General features: G+C 36.1%; 1 protein-coding gene across 2 annotated transcripts in view; it reads left to right on the top strand.

Annotated features, from left to right (window-relative positions):
* The first annotated feature begins 6,982 nt into the window (after positions 1-6,982).
* The window catches only part of LOC138696778 (juvenile hormone esterase-like), a 100,339-nt gene continuing 85,953 nt past the window's right edge, over positions 6,983-21,368 (top strand). Inside the window, exons 1-3 of one of the 2 annotated variants that reach the window (XM_069822175.1) lie at positions 6,983-7,100; positions 9,326-9,764; positions 14,431-14,568. In XM_069822175.1, the coding sequence (XP_069678276.1) occupies positions 9,564-9,764; positions 14,431-14,568 (339 nt within the window). In that variant the 5' untranslated portion in view covers positions 6,983-7,100; positions 9,326-9,563. Of the gene's footprint in view, positions 7,101-9,325; positions 9,765-14,430; positions 14,569-21,368 lie in introns of those variants that run through there. The other variant, XM_069822176.1, reaches the window with a different exon arrangement.

Genomic DNA, 21,368 nt, shown 5'->3' with positions numbered 1-21,368 from the left:
CTTCGGTGAAAACGTGAACTGTTTACTATGTTGTAAGGTACTGTCAGGAATACTACTGAGCAACATAAAACGACATTATATTCTCTGTCACCCAGAACATGTCGAAGTGAGAGGGAAGCTGTTTTCTGTAATATGTATTCATATACCAACGTTATTATTATTATTATTATTATTATTATTATTATTATTATTATTATTATTATTATTATTGTTATTATTATTATTATTATTTATTATTATTACTACTACTATTATTGTCTGATTTTATTCCAAAAGAAATACGTGTTATGATAAAATAATTTTTTCAGGGGTGCAACGTGCACTACAGTTTCAAAAATTGAAAGCACTTCATGAAAGGTCAAACATTGAAGAAAGTCGAACAATTAGTGCCTAAATAAAATGTAGTTAATTATATCTCCGTACTGGAAGAGCTCAAATGTGAATTCACAGAACACAGATTTAGTGGTTTTAGATGTATGGAGAGTGATATTAACCTTTTTGTCAATCCTTTCATAGCAAATGTACAATCCGTGAGAGTGCAGTTCCAGGATGCGTTAATTGATTTACAAAGTGACGTAAAATTCAGAAATGCAGAGAATATGACTTGACAAGAATAGAAGTGTTAAAAAAATAAACAAAAGGAAATATCCCGAGATCAGCTTATTCGCTGTCACTATGTTAGCTACCTTCGCCTCGACATATGTGTGCCAACAATTATTTTCGAGAATGAAGGCTGCTAAATCCAAATATAGGTCCCGATTAACAGATGAGCATCTTTTGAGCCAGCTGCGCATTGCAGCAAATTCGTTGGAAATAGATTTCCGATTACTTGCAGAAATGAATACAGATGTTGAATGGAATGCAATGTATGGTGGAATATGAAAATAACACTACATATGATATAATAATAATATCATAACTATATTTAAACATAATAAAATAATAATTCAATAACTGAATATTAGTGTATACTCCTTCCTTTTTCAAATTCAGTTTATTATCCGTATTTGTTAGAGTATGAGAGCCATGACACGGGGGGTGCTGCAATGTAGTTGCGGAGCCCAGTCTGTACACTGTGTGTGTTATGCAGTGCAGCATCATCCGTGTAATCGGAGCTTTTACAATTTTGAGCATACCTGCCTACCGTAATGAAACTGAATGCTAGGCCCGCGCGGGCTGCTACAGCTGATCGGTGAATCGAGCTATGTATTGCTTGCGATCTGTTCCCCGACGTCCCCTGTAAAGTGCGGTAATTTTTTGCTGAATCTCTGTGGTATAAACAATAGGTATTGTATAGAATTCAGTTTACCTATTTGTTGTAAATTCCAGGTTATGTTCTATCATTGATAAGACTGATAAAGCTGAATTTTTAGATAATCTAAAATGTGTTACAAAATCTGAGTCATCGTAGTCCTGAAAGTATGTGGCGCGTTCTTTTAGCCACCGAGGACGTCGTCTTTTGTACTCTTGGCCATATTTCTCATCACTGTCATTTTCCCTTTCATCAATTAAATATTCCAGTCGTCTACGAGCCATCTTGTTATTCCGATTATCTCAGTTTTTCCTATTTTATCGGCCAACATTTCTCCGGTAAAATTTTAAACCGAGATAATCCCAATTAACCGAGATAATTTTGTTGGTGAATACAAATGTAGTTATTATCTAAGTTTTTGTAGCTAAAAACCGAGATAAAATTTTTACCGATGTTGGTGAATACGGGCCTAAGAATCCCGAGTTTGCCTACGATATTTCACAAGAAATTGCGTCTTAATACAGTTCAAGGACGTGTAGGTGGCACTTTTAACAAAATTTTAACCTGAGGCATTTACTGAAAATATACTGAGGAAGAGAAGGAAAACCCACGTAGCAGGAAAATACCTGCGCACCACAAATTACTCACCTACAGTCAATGTCAATATTTATCTATTTTGTGACAGGCCATTATCAAAACACATTGCTTGTTTGGTGTCCTAATGTTGTCAACATGTATTTCTATCTGAAGTATTTTGAGATACTACTACAAAGTAAAATGACCTGAACAGCCGTGGATAGGAATATTCTGAACTAGCACCAACAGATAGCGCACGTGTACTTTGAGGGATGCGCTTTGCGTGTGCATTTGTTTTTCGGCATATAAACATTGAGGATATACGTAATGTATTAGTATATTAAATACTCTTAAAAACAACTAAAAATGGCAAATTTTTGTTATGTTCCTATATGTAAACACCAGGGAAAGCTTTTTGTCTTCAATCAGGTCCCGAAATATTCTGAATATATGCTTTAAACATTAAAAATATAAGTAATTAAATTGCGCCTCGAAAGTGTTAGCTATTAAATAAAAGTAACTGCTTAAAGTAAGGAATTGTTGACTGCAGTTTTATTTTGGAAGAGGGAAATGAAAAATTAATAAAAACATATACAACCTCGACAGCGAGCTATGTTAGCTTGGATTATATGCAGTAGTTGTAGGAGTTTCCGAACTTTACGCCTGCAGTAAACTCTCGATAAACTGGAATGTTTATTATCCAGGACGATCCGTAGTGAAATCCACTTCGTGAATAATGTTTTTAACCCTTCGATGCATGCATTTGGGAGGGAAATAAAAAATTGAGATTGCAATGAAATTAATATTTTATTTGTCTAAGAGAAGTACCTCACATTTTAAAAATTTGAAAAACTTCAATTTTTGACACAGAAAATGGATGGTTTCATGGTAAAACCACTATGCAATACTGCAGAACACAATGCCTTCAGACTTATTGTGAGTGATACAAAAGGAAACAGTTTCTGATCTCACTAAAGCAAAGTGCCACTCCACAAGTGTTGCAGGCCCATTTACTCCCGTGTGGTTGAACTTCAGTGCTACAATAAGCACAGCGTCTTGAAGATCGACACACAGGCGTATGTGCCACCTTGTCGAATCTTTTCTCATATGGGACCGTTGGCTTGAAATTGTGCACAGATTTTAGTACTGTCTTTCTCCCTCTAGGTTTTGGAATATTAGCTGCGACCAAAACATCAACAACTACCAACCTGAAATTCTTCAGAGTCAGTTCTCCACCTTCATCTCTCAATGAATATACCAAGAAGGCATTAGTCACAGTGACATCAACAAAATACCAAAAAATACGGTGCCACTATCTTCTGCATTTTCTATCAATCTCGTACAAGGACTTCAACTTATCAGCGTTGTCAACATAACCCAATGTTTGCTGTAGTCCTTCACGAGTTGTGGACTAGCAATTTCAGTGGTTTTTTCATTCTTCTCCTTCCTTGAAACAGTGGCGACAATAGATGGATCGTGGTAATTAGAATGGAAAAGAATGGACCTTCTATCCTTCCACTTGAGCCAGGACACTCCAGCATATGACGTACGGCTATCACTCTCACCATGTTTCAGGTCGCGGTCTCTTCTTTCGTTGTGTGGTAAACCAATACGCCTATGTTTAACTGTACCACATGCATAGATATTTTGCTAGAAACAGGCGTCCTTTTAAAAGGACAGTAGGCATATAAGCATACATTTTGAGGAAGAATTGTATACTATGCTTACATGAAAGGACACAATGTAATTGTTGTAATTTACAATTATTATTATTATTATTATTATTATTATTATTATTATTATTATTATTATTATTATTATTACGTTTTATTTTATTATAGTTTCTTTATTATTACTACTAATATTATTCTGAAGAATGATGCATTGTGGCTAAATTCATTTTAACTCTAGAATGCTTTCGTCATTGAATAGTACCGTATTGCTATTGATACATAAAAATAAGTAATAGGCGAAAAGAGTGTTGAAATTTCGAGGAGGACGTTATATTGGGAGGGAAGTGACGACACATATAATGAAGCAATTGCTGTGGCAATGTTGAAAGACAGGTTTCAGTTCATTTTCTAAAATCTACATTGTTATGACAATGACAATTTGGGAAGAAAATAAGACCTCTTCCAAAAATACTAAATGAAAAACAATAGAAACTTATGTCCGTTCAATACCTCCCTCCAGTTCTCCACTTGTAAACAGGTCTTGCTGTGCAAATCTGGCTTTCAGGTATATCTCCCTGTGAAGCAGACTTGAATATTTTCAAAGGAAAATTTGTTCCGGAGCCGGGTATCGATCTCGCGACCTTTGGCTTAGAGCACCAACGCTCTGCCGACTAGCTACCCAGGAACTACACCCGACACTGTCTCAACTTACCATTCATATCCACACACCTCAGTGGACTGACAAGATGCCAGAAACCCAATTTTGAGTGCACACGAACTCTGTGTGGCATTTGTAGGCTGCATTATAGTGATATGTCTGTATTTGAGATGAAATTTCGCCCGTAGCATAATTCTCAAACGTAGATAATATTTCATGCAGGGAAAATCCACTAAAATTGAAATAGCGAAACAATTTAAAAATATATGGGGATATGCCTACTGTCCTTTTAAAAGGACACATAAGTTTTCGTCATTGTCATGTCGCAATGAATAGATATTTCGAACGCATTGTGGTTTCACGTTATATTTATGTTTATTATGAGTCATTTGATCTATAACAATTTGTAAATTAATTACGAACTGTAAAAATATTTAACATTCTTATCTGATTTGCGTCTCGGATGCCATAGCTGAAATAAAAAGAACAATTCTCACGTCCACATCTCAAACTCAACGATGACCAGAACTCTAATTACCAGTCTTAACACACCCACCAACCCTCTAATTAAGACCAGTAATAGTGACACCTGTGAAAAATCAAATGCGTTAACTGTAGGGAGGGTAATTTGAAACACTGACAACTGTCCTTTTAATAGGACAGTAAGCATACCTGGGTTAAAATTGTAACTGAAAAATACATTGAAAAATGTTCATATTTTATTATAAACTGTCAAACGAAGCACAGAATCAACAAATAGCATGTTGTGTGGAAGGAATACCCTGAAAAGACAATACGATAAAAAGGAGAAGGAGCATCAAGTGCTAGTAGGCTCTCATTTTCAAGAAAATATTTCTTAATTCCGCAATCTGCAGTACCGTAATTTCCCATAACTATGGTCCAGGCATCCAACTATGGTCCAAAACGCATTATGTACTACTTAGTCCCCCAAGAGTTCGGTGTTTGCCATTTAAGGCGCCACTGTGATGGAATTATGTTCCCCATAGATGCGTCTATCTACCATTACACGTGGCAATGATATGGATGCTTAACAAGGTCAGTGTGCATCGTTCTATTGAATGTGTGAAGACACGAAATCATTCAGTTTGTGTTTGTCTGTTTTATTAAGCTCTCCTATGTAGAACTGGTACCTTATAGATAAATTATTCTTTCTACAATTAAACCTGGCTATATAGTGTTTACTTTCAAGTAATAATTACACTGGCAGAGGTTAAGGACTCTGCGTGAAAAATGTTTAACCCCAAGGCTAGAAGTCAGTCCTCAGCTATGTACCACAATTTTTCGTGGACCATAGTTGTATTTCATTTTGAAATATTTGTTTTAAAGAAATGTGATCAAAGTGATTATTTACTTCTGCAAATACGGTATCTCAGTATACTCTAAAACACCATTTAATATTATAGTCAAGTAAACAAAGAAACAGGCTGTTCCAGCATCAATGGTATTAGCACGAATGACGGTCCGGTAAAACGAAAACTTCAGGGTAGAAGGAAAACAACCGTCCCTGTAAGTGACTATGAGAGCGATGAAATTGAATTGGATACAGATTATGATGTTTCCGGTGTTCTCTCCATATTTACAGACAGTGAGTCAGATGTGGAAAAGAAGACGAAATCTGTCAAATTAATGCTAAAGGCACATAGTTATATGGTAGTTACTTATGAGGAGGAATTGTGGCCAGGGAAAGTATTGGAAGTGAAGAGCAATGGAGCTGTTGTTTCATGTATAGTAAGAAGCGGCAATTACCGAGGTGGCGAGAAATGGAAGACATTTTATTCTATAGAATGGAAAACATAATAAAACAAATTGAAGACTCAAAATGCGTCTAGAAAAAGAGAGATCTATTTTCAATTTCAGAACTATAAGAGAAGTGGAGATTCAAAGGATCGAAATTAGCCTACTGAATGTAGTTCTCAATATGGTAAATAAACATTATCAGTGAATTTATTTGCATAATATTTTGCTAAGAAAGTGTTAGTTTATTTTGATACCGTACTTTTCTTCTTTAATATACTGTAGTTGTTCATTATTGCAGGAAAATGGCTTTCAGATTTCTCTTGTTTATTGTGTGTTTATGCAATGTGAACCAATAAAAAGAATCCATGTACTTTTCAATTATTTTTAATATTTCTGTGCTAGATTATGTTCCTATCCTTAAATTAGAAACTCAATGTATTGATTTACGAATAATTACAGCTCCAGCTATAGTCCATTTATGCTTTCAAGCATGAATATATGAGTGGACCATAGTTGGGCAACTCAGAATACAACTATGTACCAATGCTTATTATTTTTTAACACTTGTAATTAAATCATTTCAAACACAAATGTCAATATTTATTTAATATACACTTACAAGAGTTCTAAGCCAAAATTTCACTTACTCTGGATGAATAGTACTGAATATACAAAGAAAAATGTGAAAAATGTGGACCATAGTTAGGGGAAACTACGGTAATTCCTGTAGAAATTATGCTTAGAGCTTAGATAACAATGCCTAAATTTATGAATTTGAGGTTTATTAATTTATTGTGACTACAGAATCAATTTTATCGAGTGAATATTTATCTCACGTTTGCTTTCTTTATTGTTTTCCTTAATTAAACTGCGGTGTACTGTCTTAGCCACAACAAATGATCGATTTCCTTTAGCGTGAATATGCCAAGTCCTCACGACTTGGTTACACAACTATCAAGATAATTGCGCGAACAATACGATAGCAGAACCACTTTTTAGGCGTTCCAAACAACATTCGACTGCCGAAAAGTGTCCATGCAGACTGCATGTCATGTGGTCTGTAATCGAAGAGGTGATATGGAGAAATCAGCCAAATGTAAATTACTTTTTTTCAACACAGCCACGAACACATACCATGATCCAGTGTTAACAAAGCTGTTAGAGAAGTCAATTGTAAATTCAAGTAAGTATTTTAAAAATATATCAAATGTTACAGACAATAATGATAGCTGTAGGTGTTGAAATGCGTATCGATCATGTAATAGTGAAAGTTGTGAGTGAATATATTAGTAAGATAATAAATAAATGAATTTACACAAGTAAGGTCAAATTCAACAGTGTTCATAAATGAGATATTAAGCATACAGAGAAATAATTTATTACAGTTGTATGAACACTTTTTGATAATTAAATTAAAATTAATATAATCAGTTAAAAACCGGTCATGTTTCGGAGGAATGCTCCTCCATCTTCAGTGGCAATACCACGACTGCAAAAAGAAAATGAGTATGTAAAAAGATCGTAAATAATACTGAATTACAAAAATGCTATATTTAAATGTCAATAATTGTTGAAAATAAAATGACATAAGTGTTATTCAGTATGATAAGTATAACTAAAAGAAATTAAATTAAAATGAATAAAACTGATATTTGAAAGTTGTCAAAAATATACTATCTAATAATAAAGAACTTGTACATAAATACAGTAAGTACAAAAATGAGTTAAGCAGTATATGTAGGAATCGTAAATAATACTAAATGTTACAAAGAAAACATGTTTAAATGTCAAAAGATAGTTGAAAATAATAATAAAGATAAAATGACGTAAGTGTTATTCATTTCTAAAATATATGATGAGTGAGATTAAAAATTGAAATGAAAAAACAGGTATTTAAAAGTTGTCTTAAAAAATATGTTATCACATGATAAAAACTTATATATATATTAATGAGTACAAGAACGAATAAGTAAGAAGAATGGACAGAATTACAATCTGGATGTTAGACTCACCGCTGGTTCAGATGTTCGACTGCGTATTGTGGCTTAGAGGAGACTGACTACGATGTGGGACGAGACAGAGATTGCGTGATTGATACTACGTTGATCTTCTCTTGTTCAAATCGGAAGTGATATAGAGATCAAAAAGGATGTTATTTTCATAGATTGCTTTATCATTTAAATTTTGAGGGTTAACAAGTTTATCTTTGAATAATGATACCCGGCCCCGGAACAATTTTTCCCTTGAAATTATTCAAATCTGCTTTACAGGGAGCTTCACCTGAAAGACTAGATTTGCATAATATATACGTTACTGTGTACGTTAACAGAAAACCACAATTCCAAGTCACACAGAGATTGTGTGCACTCGTTGTGGGTCTCTGGCGTTTCGTCAGCCCACGCGAGTTGTGTGGATATAAAGGGAAAAGTTGAGATGGTGTCGGGTGGAGTTCCCGGGTAGCTCAGTGGTAGAGCGCTGGTACGTTCAACCAGAGGTCCCGGGATCGATACCCGTCCCCGGAACAATTTTTCCCTTGAAATTATTCAAATCTGCTTTACAGGGAGCTTCACCTGAAAGACTAGATTTGCATAAGTTTATCTTTATAAATTTCAATGGATTCTAAAATATTTAATAATTTACCTTTTCTATTAGTGTGTAAGATCTCCATGTCAGTATTAATATCTGTAAAGAAATGTTGACTATTGAATATATGTTCACTAAAGGCAGAATGCGAAACTTCATGAGAAATATTTTTATATTCTTTATATCTTATATTAAAATTACGGCCAGTTTGACCTATATATGTGGCATCGCATTCTGGGAACTGACATTGTAATTTATATACGCCTGAAGAATGAAATTTATCGAAGTTGCTAGAAGGGAATTTATTAAACAAAATTTTACCTAGAGAGTTGTTTCTTTTATAAGCAATATTGAAATTTAGTTTTTTTAAAAATGGAAGCAATAATATGAACGTATGGGTTCGAATAAACGAAATAACAAAGAGCGAAAAGATTATGTTAGTTTCGTTGAATGACTCATGACTCTTCATGGATTATTTGGGCAGATTTTCTTTCAAGATGAAGGAATCTATACACTGCTCCTCCAATTCTCTCGACTCTAACTATAGTTCACTTCGACGTACAAGAATAAAAATTGGCGTGTATATTACTAAGATCTCCACCTATAAGTGGCAAAATTTCAGATCCCTAGCACATCTATATCCTGGTAAGGGTAAGAAATGTTTGAACAACTCTCGTAGCAGTACATCATCTGACGTTAAGAGAGAGGAGAGCGTCACCAAAGGTAATGAAAAAGCGTCTACTTTTTAAAAGAAAGCAAGTTGTTAACGTTCGGCGTGGTTTTTATATCTAACAGTAAGATCTATGTTACTCGTACATTTTGCAGGATATAATCTGACCTTTGGAGGAAAGCAGAGACTCACCACATTCACAGAGAAAGCGAAGGAGTTCTGCGGCCGGATTACTCCTGATGTACTGAAGGTTGAAGCAGAGTACGGGTGAGGTAACTGGCGTTGGGCCAAGATTATCTTCGACACGTGAAGAAGAGATTCAAGCAGAATACAGCTGTGGTTAATTTCGGATTACCATCTGCATGTGTTTGTACTTTTGTGTTGTATCCAAATATGAAGTGCTTCACATTTTCCACTGTGATTTTCCTGATCTTGTTCGGTTTATCTTCATCATCTGATTCTGATTTGATTGTGGAGACTCTTTATGGCCCCGTCAGAGGCACAATTCTGACGTCAGCACGCAGCAATCGACCATTCTTCGGGTTTATGGGGATACCATACGCCAAACCTCCCGTTGGAGATCTCAGGTTTAAGGTATGAGCGCTGTATATTACCGTTTGATTAAAAATGTTCTACATTAATGTCTAGCTTGGAACAATATAAATATTCAATTTAAGATTTCACTGAATTAATCCCAAAACCCATATTAATATACAGGGCTCCGTTTCAAAACTTCCCAGTCTAAATAACTATACAATTTAAATCGAATTTAATTAAACAAAACAAAACTTACGAAGACAAATGAACAAGATGCACAAACAATTGAATACTCTTCAAATTTAAGCATTACAAGATAAGAGTGCCAATCAACCCTGGGCCATAAGCCTGAAACAGTGGAACCAAAAAGGTGTACTAGTATGGCGGTCAAATTACCCATAATTCATCTCTTTTACCGGTGTGTTTATCAGCTGTTTTGTTCATATTATTACGATTACAAATTTTTTCTTATTGTTGTGAATATTTCAAAAGTGTAGTCAAGTTCAGCAGATGTTATTTTATTTATAAATATGCTAATATTCTATTCGGCTCAACTGTAGAATATGTCCGTTGGTATGTCCCCTATGCTTTAACATATGAAGGAGTGCCAACATCCTTCTTGATAAAAGAAAGAATGTGGAAATGAAGTGTTCAGTCCATGTCACAAACGTAATACTTTTAATAAATATACAGTGGAACATACATAGATATAATAATCTGCTAATAGTCCTGTTACCTCCACATCCATTCTAAACCTTTTACGTATGACCGAAACCAATAGTAGCAATTGAATATTTGGCGATTGGCGGTATTTCACGGAGGATTATGGAGCATAGAAGGTGTAGTTTGACGTCATATCCGTCACACTGATTTCAAGCATATTTGCTTTGATTACTCTCTCCTTTCTTTTTATCCTCTCAGGTGCCAATAATCCACCGCTATGGAGTAACGGTCAGCGCGTCTGAACGTGAAACGAGCGGGCCCGGATTCAAATTCTGGTTGGGACAAATTACCTGGTTGGGGTTTTTCAGGAATTTTCCCTCAACGAATTGAAGTAGAATTGCTGGTAATATTCGGCATTGAACCTCGGACTCATTTCGCCATCATTAATTCACATATCATCATCCACACAATAGCCCGGGTTAAGTTCACGATACGGCGTGCTGTACTTGTACAAGAGTACGGCCGTTCGGCTGTCACAGGGTGGGAGTGGTGAGCACAATAAGCCTCAGACTGCAGTGCAAGACTTCGGTTCTCTCTTCCATACAAGAGGAAAAAAAAGTGGCAATTGAAACATATTTTGTACATATTATACAGTGAGGATCACGTAAGGGTACGAACACGTTGACAATGGTAGACTAGCTGGTAGAGTAGCTGGTAGCGGCAGTGGGGGAAATGAATCGCTAGAATCATATGACACCGCACACGTTGACTCATGGATGGTCGCTTTACCGCTAGCTTTCCAGCACGCTGTAAGCTCCAAGAATGGTTTCAGTCATTCTTTCAAGCTTGCAGCGCAAGTCTCGGCGTGGAGTAGAGAGGCATTGGAGAGGTGGTCTGTGGACCAGATGTCAATGATGACTTTTGTAATTAGTAGGGACGACTTTTATCAATTATTTGTGTAATTCGTGCTTTTTAATTTACACAAATTTGTATTCTATTTTAAACTGTGGTTTAGTTTTGACGTTAATTGGCCGTAACTCGGTAACCAGTAAAGATTTTGAGCAGCGGTAACTTTTAAAACGAATTTCCATTCTTACACAACATTTTTCTCGCTTTGACCCCCCATCTAACGTGAAAAACAAAAAAGTTTACCGCTTACTGTAAATTTGTTTCGTTTTAAAAGTGAGCAGATCACTTCAAAGTTAGTATTTTTTCTCACTTTTAAAAACAATATTTTGACTTCGAATTGTTTTCTATGCTTCCCTTGGACATTGATCTATCAATACAAAAAATTGCAACGCGATTGTTTGAATATCATAGATGCTACGACGTGATAATGTTAAACGGAGCGGGAAATATCATTCTTGGCTACTCCGACTATCAGCCAGCGCCCTATCAAGCTCCGCCTTTAGCATACCGCTTGCTTCACTCCTAGCGGGAATCCTGTGTCAGTGGTTGTAAAGTTTTAAACATTAATTTGAAGTATTGCGATGAGTTCGGAATTGTGTGCCATTGAAACATTATTAAATCCATTTCCCGAAGGACTATTCAAGAGAAGACATACATGACAGAGAATATGTGCGCTCGTTCAGTCCAGCTCAATACAACAATGTGCATTGGTTGGCAGGGTCGAAAAAACTAAATAAACTATTTTGTTGGCCATGTTTGTTATATTATATCTAACTTCGGAACAGATGCATTATAGAGGCCACCTATCACACATTATGCACAAAAAAAAAGATCAGCGGAAGTAATGGTTCGATTAGCGTTTTTAGCCTTCGATATTCGATAAACATTAAATGCTACCAAATTAAAAAAAATAAACAGTTTGTTACTATTGATGTGACTTTAGTCACTTTGTATTATATTTTTGGTCCAGGGAAAATATATTTTAGGCCTACTATTACTGCCGTTATTTCCATTTTAAAGTAGGCTACAAGTCAATAATATAAAACTGACTGTTAATTTAGAAGTTGGCAACATATTTTATGTCGATTATAACAATACATATCGATAGTAGCATTCATACCATTCAACCAATAAGGAGATTGGCCCCTATAATGCATCTGTGCCCGAACTTCTACATCTCATAAGCGAATATGATCCATGACTCATAATGATTTCATAATTATAATAGTACATTATGCAACGAGCCTATAATGATAGTAATTAAGACGCAAGTATGGATGTTTATGAAACGAGCGCAAGCGAGTTTCATAATATTTATACGAGAGTCTTAATTACCATTATAGGCAAGTTTCATACGACTTTTTATGCTCGACCATATTTCTAACTTGAAATTATTCAGATGTATACATTTTATTTGTATCTGACAAGATCGGAAGTGACCTTATTCTAGGTTGTGGATTGTGAGATGTGCGCAGACGCGAAAGTATTGATTTTTTCCGAGGAACAATAATGTCATTGACCTTGATGTAATCCCGTTAAAGTTGATATAACCTTGATTATTTAATTCGACATTGAAAAACGAGATGACAAATTGAATTTATTTGAATATTATTTACAATTAACGCTAATTATTATAGTAACAGAACATAACCTTTTGCGACAATATTGGATTTCCAGCCTCCGTGATTTTTCGCTAATTCTCTTTCGATTCCATATCCGAGAATAATCGATACTTGCGGTTTTATAACGGTACAAAGCTGACTTGTCATTGGCTGAACACCTGTAAGCTGAGTTGTCATTGGCTGAACACCTGTACTTTAATGAGTAGGTGTACTTTAATGACATGCATTAAAGGACTGCTACCAGGTGTATAATTACTACATTTCGGCATGGTCGAGCATAAAATAAATTATTTATGTGGGTCTGATTATTTTGATTAATTATGAATTATTATATCCTCCCATCTTTCCCTATGAATAAAAGAGCAAGCCTAACTTTCGTGACTAACATTCGCCCCTGCAGTTGTCTGGTTTTTGGACAGAGGTCTTCATTTACATTACGAACCAAGACGCGTGAATTTGTGTGTTCAGATTTGTAGTGCAAAAGTTCAATAAAATTAGTCGTTTACTTCTACTATCAGTCATAGGCCTATAGTCATATCAAACGACATGGAATTTGGTCAGTTTGTACTGGCGTTCCCATTCCAGGGGCGAATGCTAGTCACGAAAGTTAGGCTTGCTCTTTTATTGATAGGGGAAGATGGGAGGATATAATAATTTATAATTAATAAAAATAATCAGACCCACATAAAGAATTTATTTTATAATTATGAAATCATTATGAGTCATGGATCATATTCGCTTATCAGATGTAGAAGTTCGATATAATATAACAAACATGGCCAACAAAACAGTTTATTTAGTTTTTTCGACCCTGCCAACCAATGCACATTGTTGTATTGAGCTGCACTGAACGAGCGCACATATTATCTTTAATGTCTGTCTTCTCTTGAATAGTCCTTCGGGAAAATGGATTTAATAATAAGGTTTCAATGACACACAATTCCGAACTCATTGCAATACTTCAAATTAATGTTTAAGAATTAATAACGCATGCAGCAGCTAACATATGCATTCCGCTCATACAATTACATTGCACTCGCATATCACAGCACATTCCCGCTGCCAATACTGGTCTGTGTAACGTTAAATAGTCGTTGCTGTAGCTTTCGGACCAGAGCTTCAAACAACACATAACAGAAGCATGTGCGCCTAGGACGGACCAAGGAGGAAGGCACTTGCGCGCGCATCATATTCTCGTTATTTCTACGTCTTTCCTGCAGCTCCGAGAAACGAGCAAGCGTTGCGATACTTGCGGTGGGCAACCTGCTGATGTTATTACGCCTATACAGTATTCCAAAAATCAAAATAAATTTTAAAGTACATAACGCCATTTTGAGAAATACACATTCTACGAAAATATTGGGCTTGCGCAGCAAGCATAGCATGCCCTGAGAAATCGCCCCTGTCCCATTCCACCTTAAACGTCAATTCTACAGTACCTATGGTTTATGTAACAAAGCCTCTTGGCTTCAAACATAACATTTCCCTCACAAAATATTAAAACACCATCTTAATCTTATTTCAAACAGCCTCTCCAGCCTCTAGAACCTTGGACCGAAGTAAGAAATGCAACTGCTGAAGGACCAATATGTCCACAGAAAAATAAATGGAAAGTAAATGCAGAAGGCGTAGAAGACTGTCTCTTTATAAACATCTACACACCTAAGGTGAGAACACATTAACGGAATCATTGGTTATTCTTCTTCTTTCCCTTAGTTTAACCCCTCCGTTTTAGGTTCTTATGACACGACCCACGCCACCCGGGCATCATTGGTTATTAATGGAGAAAAATTCGCTCCGGCGCCGGGATCGAACCCGGGACCCCCAGTCCCACGTATTGACCGCTTTAAGGGGACACGCTACTGAGATTTCTAATCTCCACAATTTTGATTGTAAGTTTTTGAAATTTTAAAATCGAATAGATATTGATGAGTTACATGTGCACAATTATTTTCAAAATTTTATGTTGAAAAATGTATTCGGAAAAAAATAAAATATAAAAAAGTGTTCATAATTTTAGTAAACAAATATCTGGGTCTCATATAATTTGTTTCTTAAACTTTTAAAATTATGCTAAGACTACCTACAATGAAATGGTAAATGGGTTTGTTCCTAGTCAATACAGTTCATTAGTAAAAAAAAAAAATTAACTTTTAACATTGACCAAAATTGACGAAAACTCAGTAGCGTGTCCCTTTAACCCCTGAGATACGCCGATGTCCAATCCACAGCACCGGATCGCCTTTGGTATTTTCCCTTAGTGGCATTACTCCATGTTCGACATATATATTGACACATAATATGTCAACTGTCATCACACGAGGAGAGCACTCATTTGAGTGACTTGGTGGCCGGGATTCCACAGTATATATGCACCAAAGGAGAAAGATTTGATCTGGTGCTGTGGATTGAGCCTCGGCGTAGCTCAGTGGTTAGAGCGCCCAGTACGCAGAACTGGGTTCGTTCCCCGGTGTCGGAGTGAATTTTTCTCCATTAATAACCAATGATAACAATAACAGGTAATGCTGTAGGACCAAAAAATTAATCTCTACGTAGTACATTAACGAAAGCTTATAGGTCTGTGATATTCATTCAGCTAGAAATTAAGACGATCTTCGTTTATACGACTGTTTGGGCGAAGTTCTGACGCTGGACAAAGTATCACCACAGTCTACTATATACAGTCACGAAGCTCAATATGTAGTAAAAATGCAAACATGGGTAGTTGCCCACCACTAGGATCGCTACTATCGCCTCATCATCGCAGATCTCTCTCCTAGTAGACGACAAAATGTTACACTTTTGTTGTGTTCTTTTGGAAATATTAACACCTTCCTTCCATTATTAAAATATTAAATGTATAAAGTTAATTTATTATTTTAATGAAGTATATTAAATTTCACCATAAACTCGAAGATACCTGCAAGAAATAGGATAATATTATTTTTGTTTGTGCAAAACGAACTGAAATTTACTATAATCGCTTCACTCATTCAAGATTATAGCGATAATTAACTATGAAACCAATAAATATTAATTTGCATTTCCCTTTACAACAATAATAATGGAAATATGAATTAATGGAGTAACTTACGTGTACCGGTACTTGTAGTGTAGGCTTACGTAGTTAACAAAGTGGGATGAGGTTAAGCAATAATAATCACACCAGAATTGAAAATAAAACGTGATCAATAAATTTTATTGTAACAGACTTTTTCTACGTCTCTAGTAAAGTAACAAATAAAAATAACAACAAAATTAACAGCTGTAATTAAAAACATCCTTTGTAAAATAAAAAGTAGGCCTAAGCAATAATAATCCCACCAGAATTGAAAATAAAACGTGATAAATCAATTTCATTAAAACAAACTTAATTTTTCTACGTCTCTAGTAAAATATTATTATTCCAAATATTGTATTTTAGCCATTAGCATTTTCATTACAACCAATAACGAACATTTCACAAGCATCAATGTGAAATACGCAACGAGCTAGCACTCGATGGAAATACGACACAGTCCAAAGTCGACCGTGGAGAGTCTATTGTTTCTAGTTGCTAACCGCTTGGAGCGCTTTATCACGAGAATCACCTCAAGCTTCGCGACTGTATATAGGAGACTGTGGTATCACAGTATTTCATCACATTCATTCAATTTTACTTACATATGTGTACGTAGTTCGGAGCAGAAGATGATATCAAATTATAGACGATAATAAAATATATGGATCTTATGAGGAGACAAAGAGAAAGATAAAATAATAAATATTGGAGAATGCTGGGTTTGCAGTGAAGGGTCTTCTCTTGGACAAAAAAAAAATTGAATGAATAAATGTGCTATGTAACTTTTATTTTCACCTTAATTGATAGTTAAAGAAAATGTATTTCGTACTGGGACAAGAAATATTAAACGAGATCTCTAAAAAATCGAGTAGTAGAACTTCGATATATACTGGATGTTCATTTCAAAGTGTGTCATGAAGTCACTGTTGATGAGTCAGGGATTTGAAGCGGGTCTCAGCTTTTGTGTCAGAGAAGTTGCCTATTAATCAAGGCGTTCAATCTGAACTTGAGAAGTGTACGTTATAACTTGAACGTCGTAGCAACAGATGGCGGTCTGTACGGTCTGTGTGCTACCATAACCTCTTTCGAACTATGTTTTACGCGGCCAAGTCGTACGCAGGGTATTTCTTATCATCGGTTGCGTACGGCAACATTCCACAATACGAATCAAACGCTCCGTGTCCATGTTGACCGTCGAAGTTAATGTCAACAAATACGTAAGTAATCGTCTTAACCCTCTCCCCATATCTCGACAGTAAGAAAAAAACTCACCTCAGTACATGTTTCGAAACAGTTCACATTCCAGCCAATACTGGCGTTACCGTACGTATCGGTAAGTACTCTTCAGAATGAACGCCGTATTTGCTAGGCAACTTCTCTGGCACATAGGTAATACACCTCTGCGGAAGTGTAGGAAGATTGAATTTTCTAGGCTCATCGGCTAGCCACATGACGGGATACAGCGAGCCATGATACACTTTGAACTGAACACCCAGTAGTAGAACTTCGATATGTACTGGGTGTTCATTTCAAAGTGTCATGACGTCACTGTTGATGAGTCAGGGATTTGAAGCGAGTCTCAGCTTTTGTGTCAGAGAAGTTGCCTATTAATCAAGGCGTTCAATCTGAACTTGAGAACGTGTATGGTATAACTTGAACGTCGTAGGAACAGATGGCGATCTGTACTGTGTGCTACTATAACCTCTTTCGAACTGTGTTTTGCGCGGCCAAGTCGTACGCAGGGTATTTGTTATCATCGGTTGCGTACGGCAACATTCCACAATACAAATCAAATGCACCGTGTCTATGTTGACCGTAGAAGTTAATGTCAACGAATACGTAAGTAATCGTCTTAACCTTCTCCCCATATCCTGACAGTAAGAAAACACTCACCTCAGTACATGTTTCGAAACAGTTCACATTCCTGGCACTACCGGCGTTACCGTACGTATCGGAAAGTACTCTTCAGAATGAACACCGTACTTGCTAGGCAACTTCTCTGGCAGATAAGTAATACACCTCTGCGGAAGTGTAGGGAGATTGAATTCTCTAGGCTCATCGACTAGCCACGTAACGGCATACAGCGAGCCATGACACACTTTGAACTGAACACCCAGTAGAAGAAATGTATGGAAATTATATATAATTCCGCCAGGAAATAAAAATTACTTCGAGATATCGAAAAATCGAGTTAGAGAAGTTAGATTTAAGGAAGTTCGACTGTATATTGCAATGTACAGTGTCAAATGCTTTAGATAAAAGACAAAATATCCCTCATTATGCATTTTCGAATTTAAAGTTTTGAGTACCTCATCCACCAACCTCAAAGCTGCCTTCTCTTTCCATTTTTGTTTTCTAAATTCTAACATAATAAGAGTACGTGCTACATCTTAATGTACTGTATATGGTAACTACCATATAACTGCATCGTATCAAACGCATACTAGTACATTATGCAACGAGCCTATAATGATAGTAATTAAGAAGCGAGTATGGATGTTTATGAAACGAGCGCAAGCGAGTTTCATAATTTTCATAAGAGCTTCTTAATTACCAATATAGGCGAGTTTCATACGAATTTTTATGCTCGACCATATTTCTAACTTGAAATTATTCACTTTATTTGTATCTAACTGACCTTGAGCAATACCTCGTAAATTGTGAGATGTGCGCAGACGCGAAAGTATTGATTTTTTCCGAGGAAGAGATGTCCACATTGACCTTGGTAGCCTATAAGAACCTACAGATTAAACTAAATATTAACTTTGATATAACATTGAAATTAAATTATACATTGAAAAACGAGATGACAAATTGAATTTATTTGAATATTATTTACAATTAACGCTAATTATTATAGTAACAGAACATAACCTTCTGCGACAGTATTGGATTTCCAGCCTCCGTGACTTTTCGCTAATTCTCTTTCGATCGCATATCCGAGAATAATCGATACTTGCGGTTTTATAACGTTACAAAGCTGACTTGTCATTGGCTGAACACCTGTAAGGCTGAATTGTCATTGGCTGAACACCTGTACTTTAATGATTAGGTGCACTTTAATGCCATGCATTAAAGGCCTGGTACCAGGTGTATAATTACTACATTTCGGCATGGTCGAGCATAAAATTATTTAAAGGAATATGAGTATACAATCATTACTCTGCACGCAAATGTCAGCGAAAAAATAATGAAGCTTTCTGCTTAGTGCAATGTACCTACACACAGGCGCTTTTAGTGACACGAAATATGTCTAATTTGCAGTCAATTTCACGCCTTTTGGCGTTTAGCACGTCTTCTGTGATAGTTTATGGTATCTGTTTTCCTTTATCTTAAATTTTATAGCGTACACTGTTGCCCGTGTGCACCATTCTCGATTAAAATTTGACCATGGTTATTCGGCACTTGACCATCTTCAACGCCAATTTGCAGAGAATCAATCTCGATCAAAGTTAAACAAGCGGGTTGATGATGATCAAATTTGATAATGGGTGTGGGACCGATTATCTTGAATTGAACATGGTCAAGTCGAGAAAACCAAAATGGCGGCACGATTTGACGTACTTGATGGAATTGAAGATGAAATGATGTATCTTGAACACGCAAATCACTGCGGAAATAACAGAATTGGTGTTATTGTAGAAAGAGTAAGTTTGTAGATGAATAATAAAAATGTTTTTTTTCTAATAATAGACTAATGTTTTATATAATATGTTTCTGCTTTGGAAGATCGGGACTTTACTTGAGGACAAAATATTATTTAGGCCTAACTGTCCAATTTTGTTAACATAATAATAAAGTAGTTATTCTATGCCGGTAATAATATAGCAAAACTATATGACCATTCTGTAGAATGCGAGTTTATCACTTATTAGCTACAGGTTTGCCGTTTGAAACTATTAGGACCTACATGACGTTTTGGACAATTATTAGGCTATTTACGCTTGAATTAAGAGAAATTACACGGATACCTCCGTTTGCCTCTTACTCCAAAATTCCAACCTTGTGAACACAAAATAAATGGATAAATTTAGAACAAGGATACTTTCCTTTCCCTCTTACTCCAAAATTCCAACCTTGTGCACACAAAATAAATTGGCACTAAAAACTTACTTTTCGTATTCATGATGATGCGTATTCGACATACACAGACGAATTGCTTTTTTTTATTATTTTAAAATAATTGTTAGCGAGGTATCCATATACTGAAATTTTCCCAAATATATTATTGTCTTTTCGTAAGCAAGATGATGAGCATTCGACAAACACATACAAATCTGCTCTTTTTAGTAGCCTATTTCAAGATAATTGTCAGTGAAGTGTCCGTATACTGAAATTTTCCCAATTATTATAAAAAAATATGAAATAACCACTGTATAAATTACGTTACAAATTATGTGGAATTATGTAAACACGTATAACTCATGTTGAATTGTGAGGTTAAATCCAACCAAGTAGCCTGCTTTTCTCTTAGAGAACTTCCGTCAGTACTTTTATTCTCTAATATGAATGCAGAAATGCTGACGAGTTCTAAAAGAATTCCCACTTTGAACTGTGAGAAGTTCGGTGCTCTTTTCTTTTTTTCTTCCATGATTATTAAAACTTGTTATTCGAAAACTGCGAGGATTTTTTAAACAGTCCGACAAACAAAAACGAAGCGATAATTGACAGAGTGCATTCGTTCGCTGCTTTATACGCGGTAACCTAGCGCTCAGATGATTCTTCTCAAGCGAGTGTACCGTCAGCTGACGGTACTGAGTTGATCGAGGGAAAATGTCGGTGCACCGCATCTGTAACTTGATCATTGTCAAGAATTAACCATGTTTCCGTGATTGCTGATAAACGGGCTAGATGATCAAGAATGGTGCACACGGCCATGTGTTTTGACATAGGTATAGATCACAGACGATGTAGGTATAGAAACCTGGGGCAAGCTCTGCGCTTGGCGGCCGTTGCGCGACCTTAACAATGCGTGTGGGAGGGGATGGAGTGAGGTAGACCGCGAGCAGGTACTGTTCTCAAAACAAACATTCTCTCCACCGGGACGACTAAAGGCTGGTTCACAATAAACCGGAAACGAGAATCGGAACGAAAACGAAAACGGTAAAATTGTTAAAATGTGTAATTTAAATGTGAGCATTCACAATTAACGAAACGCTTGCCGGAGCCCGGAATCGGGAACGGAGAGTTGGCCAAGTTTCAACTTTGGCGTTCACGTTTCCGATCACAGCCCACTAGATTCATTCTATTGCCATCCAAAAGCTATTTTGTCGTCGTATATTTTGTAGCAAGAACACCGTGACATAACTTATGCATTATTTTGTTCTGTGATGTGCATCATGGAACAAGTTTTATTTGATGAGATTCTAATATTGAGTTTACGATAAGCGGCGCGCCTCGTATAAA

This window comes from Periplaneta americana, chromosome 3, assembly GCF_040183065.1.
Source record: "Periplaneta americana isolate PAMFEO1 chromosome 3, P.americana_PAMFEO1_priV1, whole genome shotgun sequence".
Taxonomy (NCBI): Eukaryota; Metazoa; Arthropoda; class Insecta; order Blattodea; family Blattidae; genus Periplaneta; species Periplaneta americana.
The sequence above is the reverse complement of the archived record's forward strand: the minus strand, read 5'-3'. Positions and strand labels throughout refer to the sequence as shown.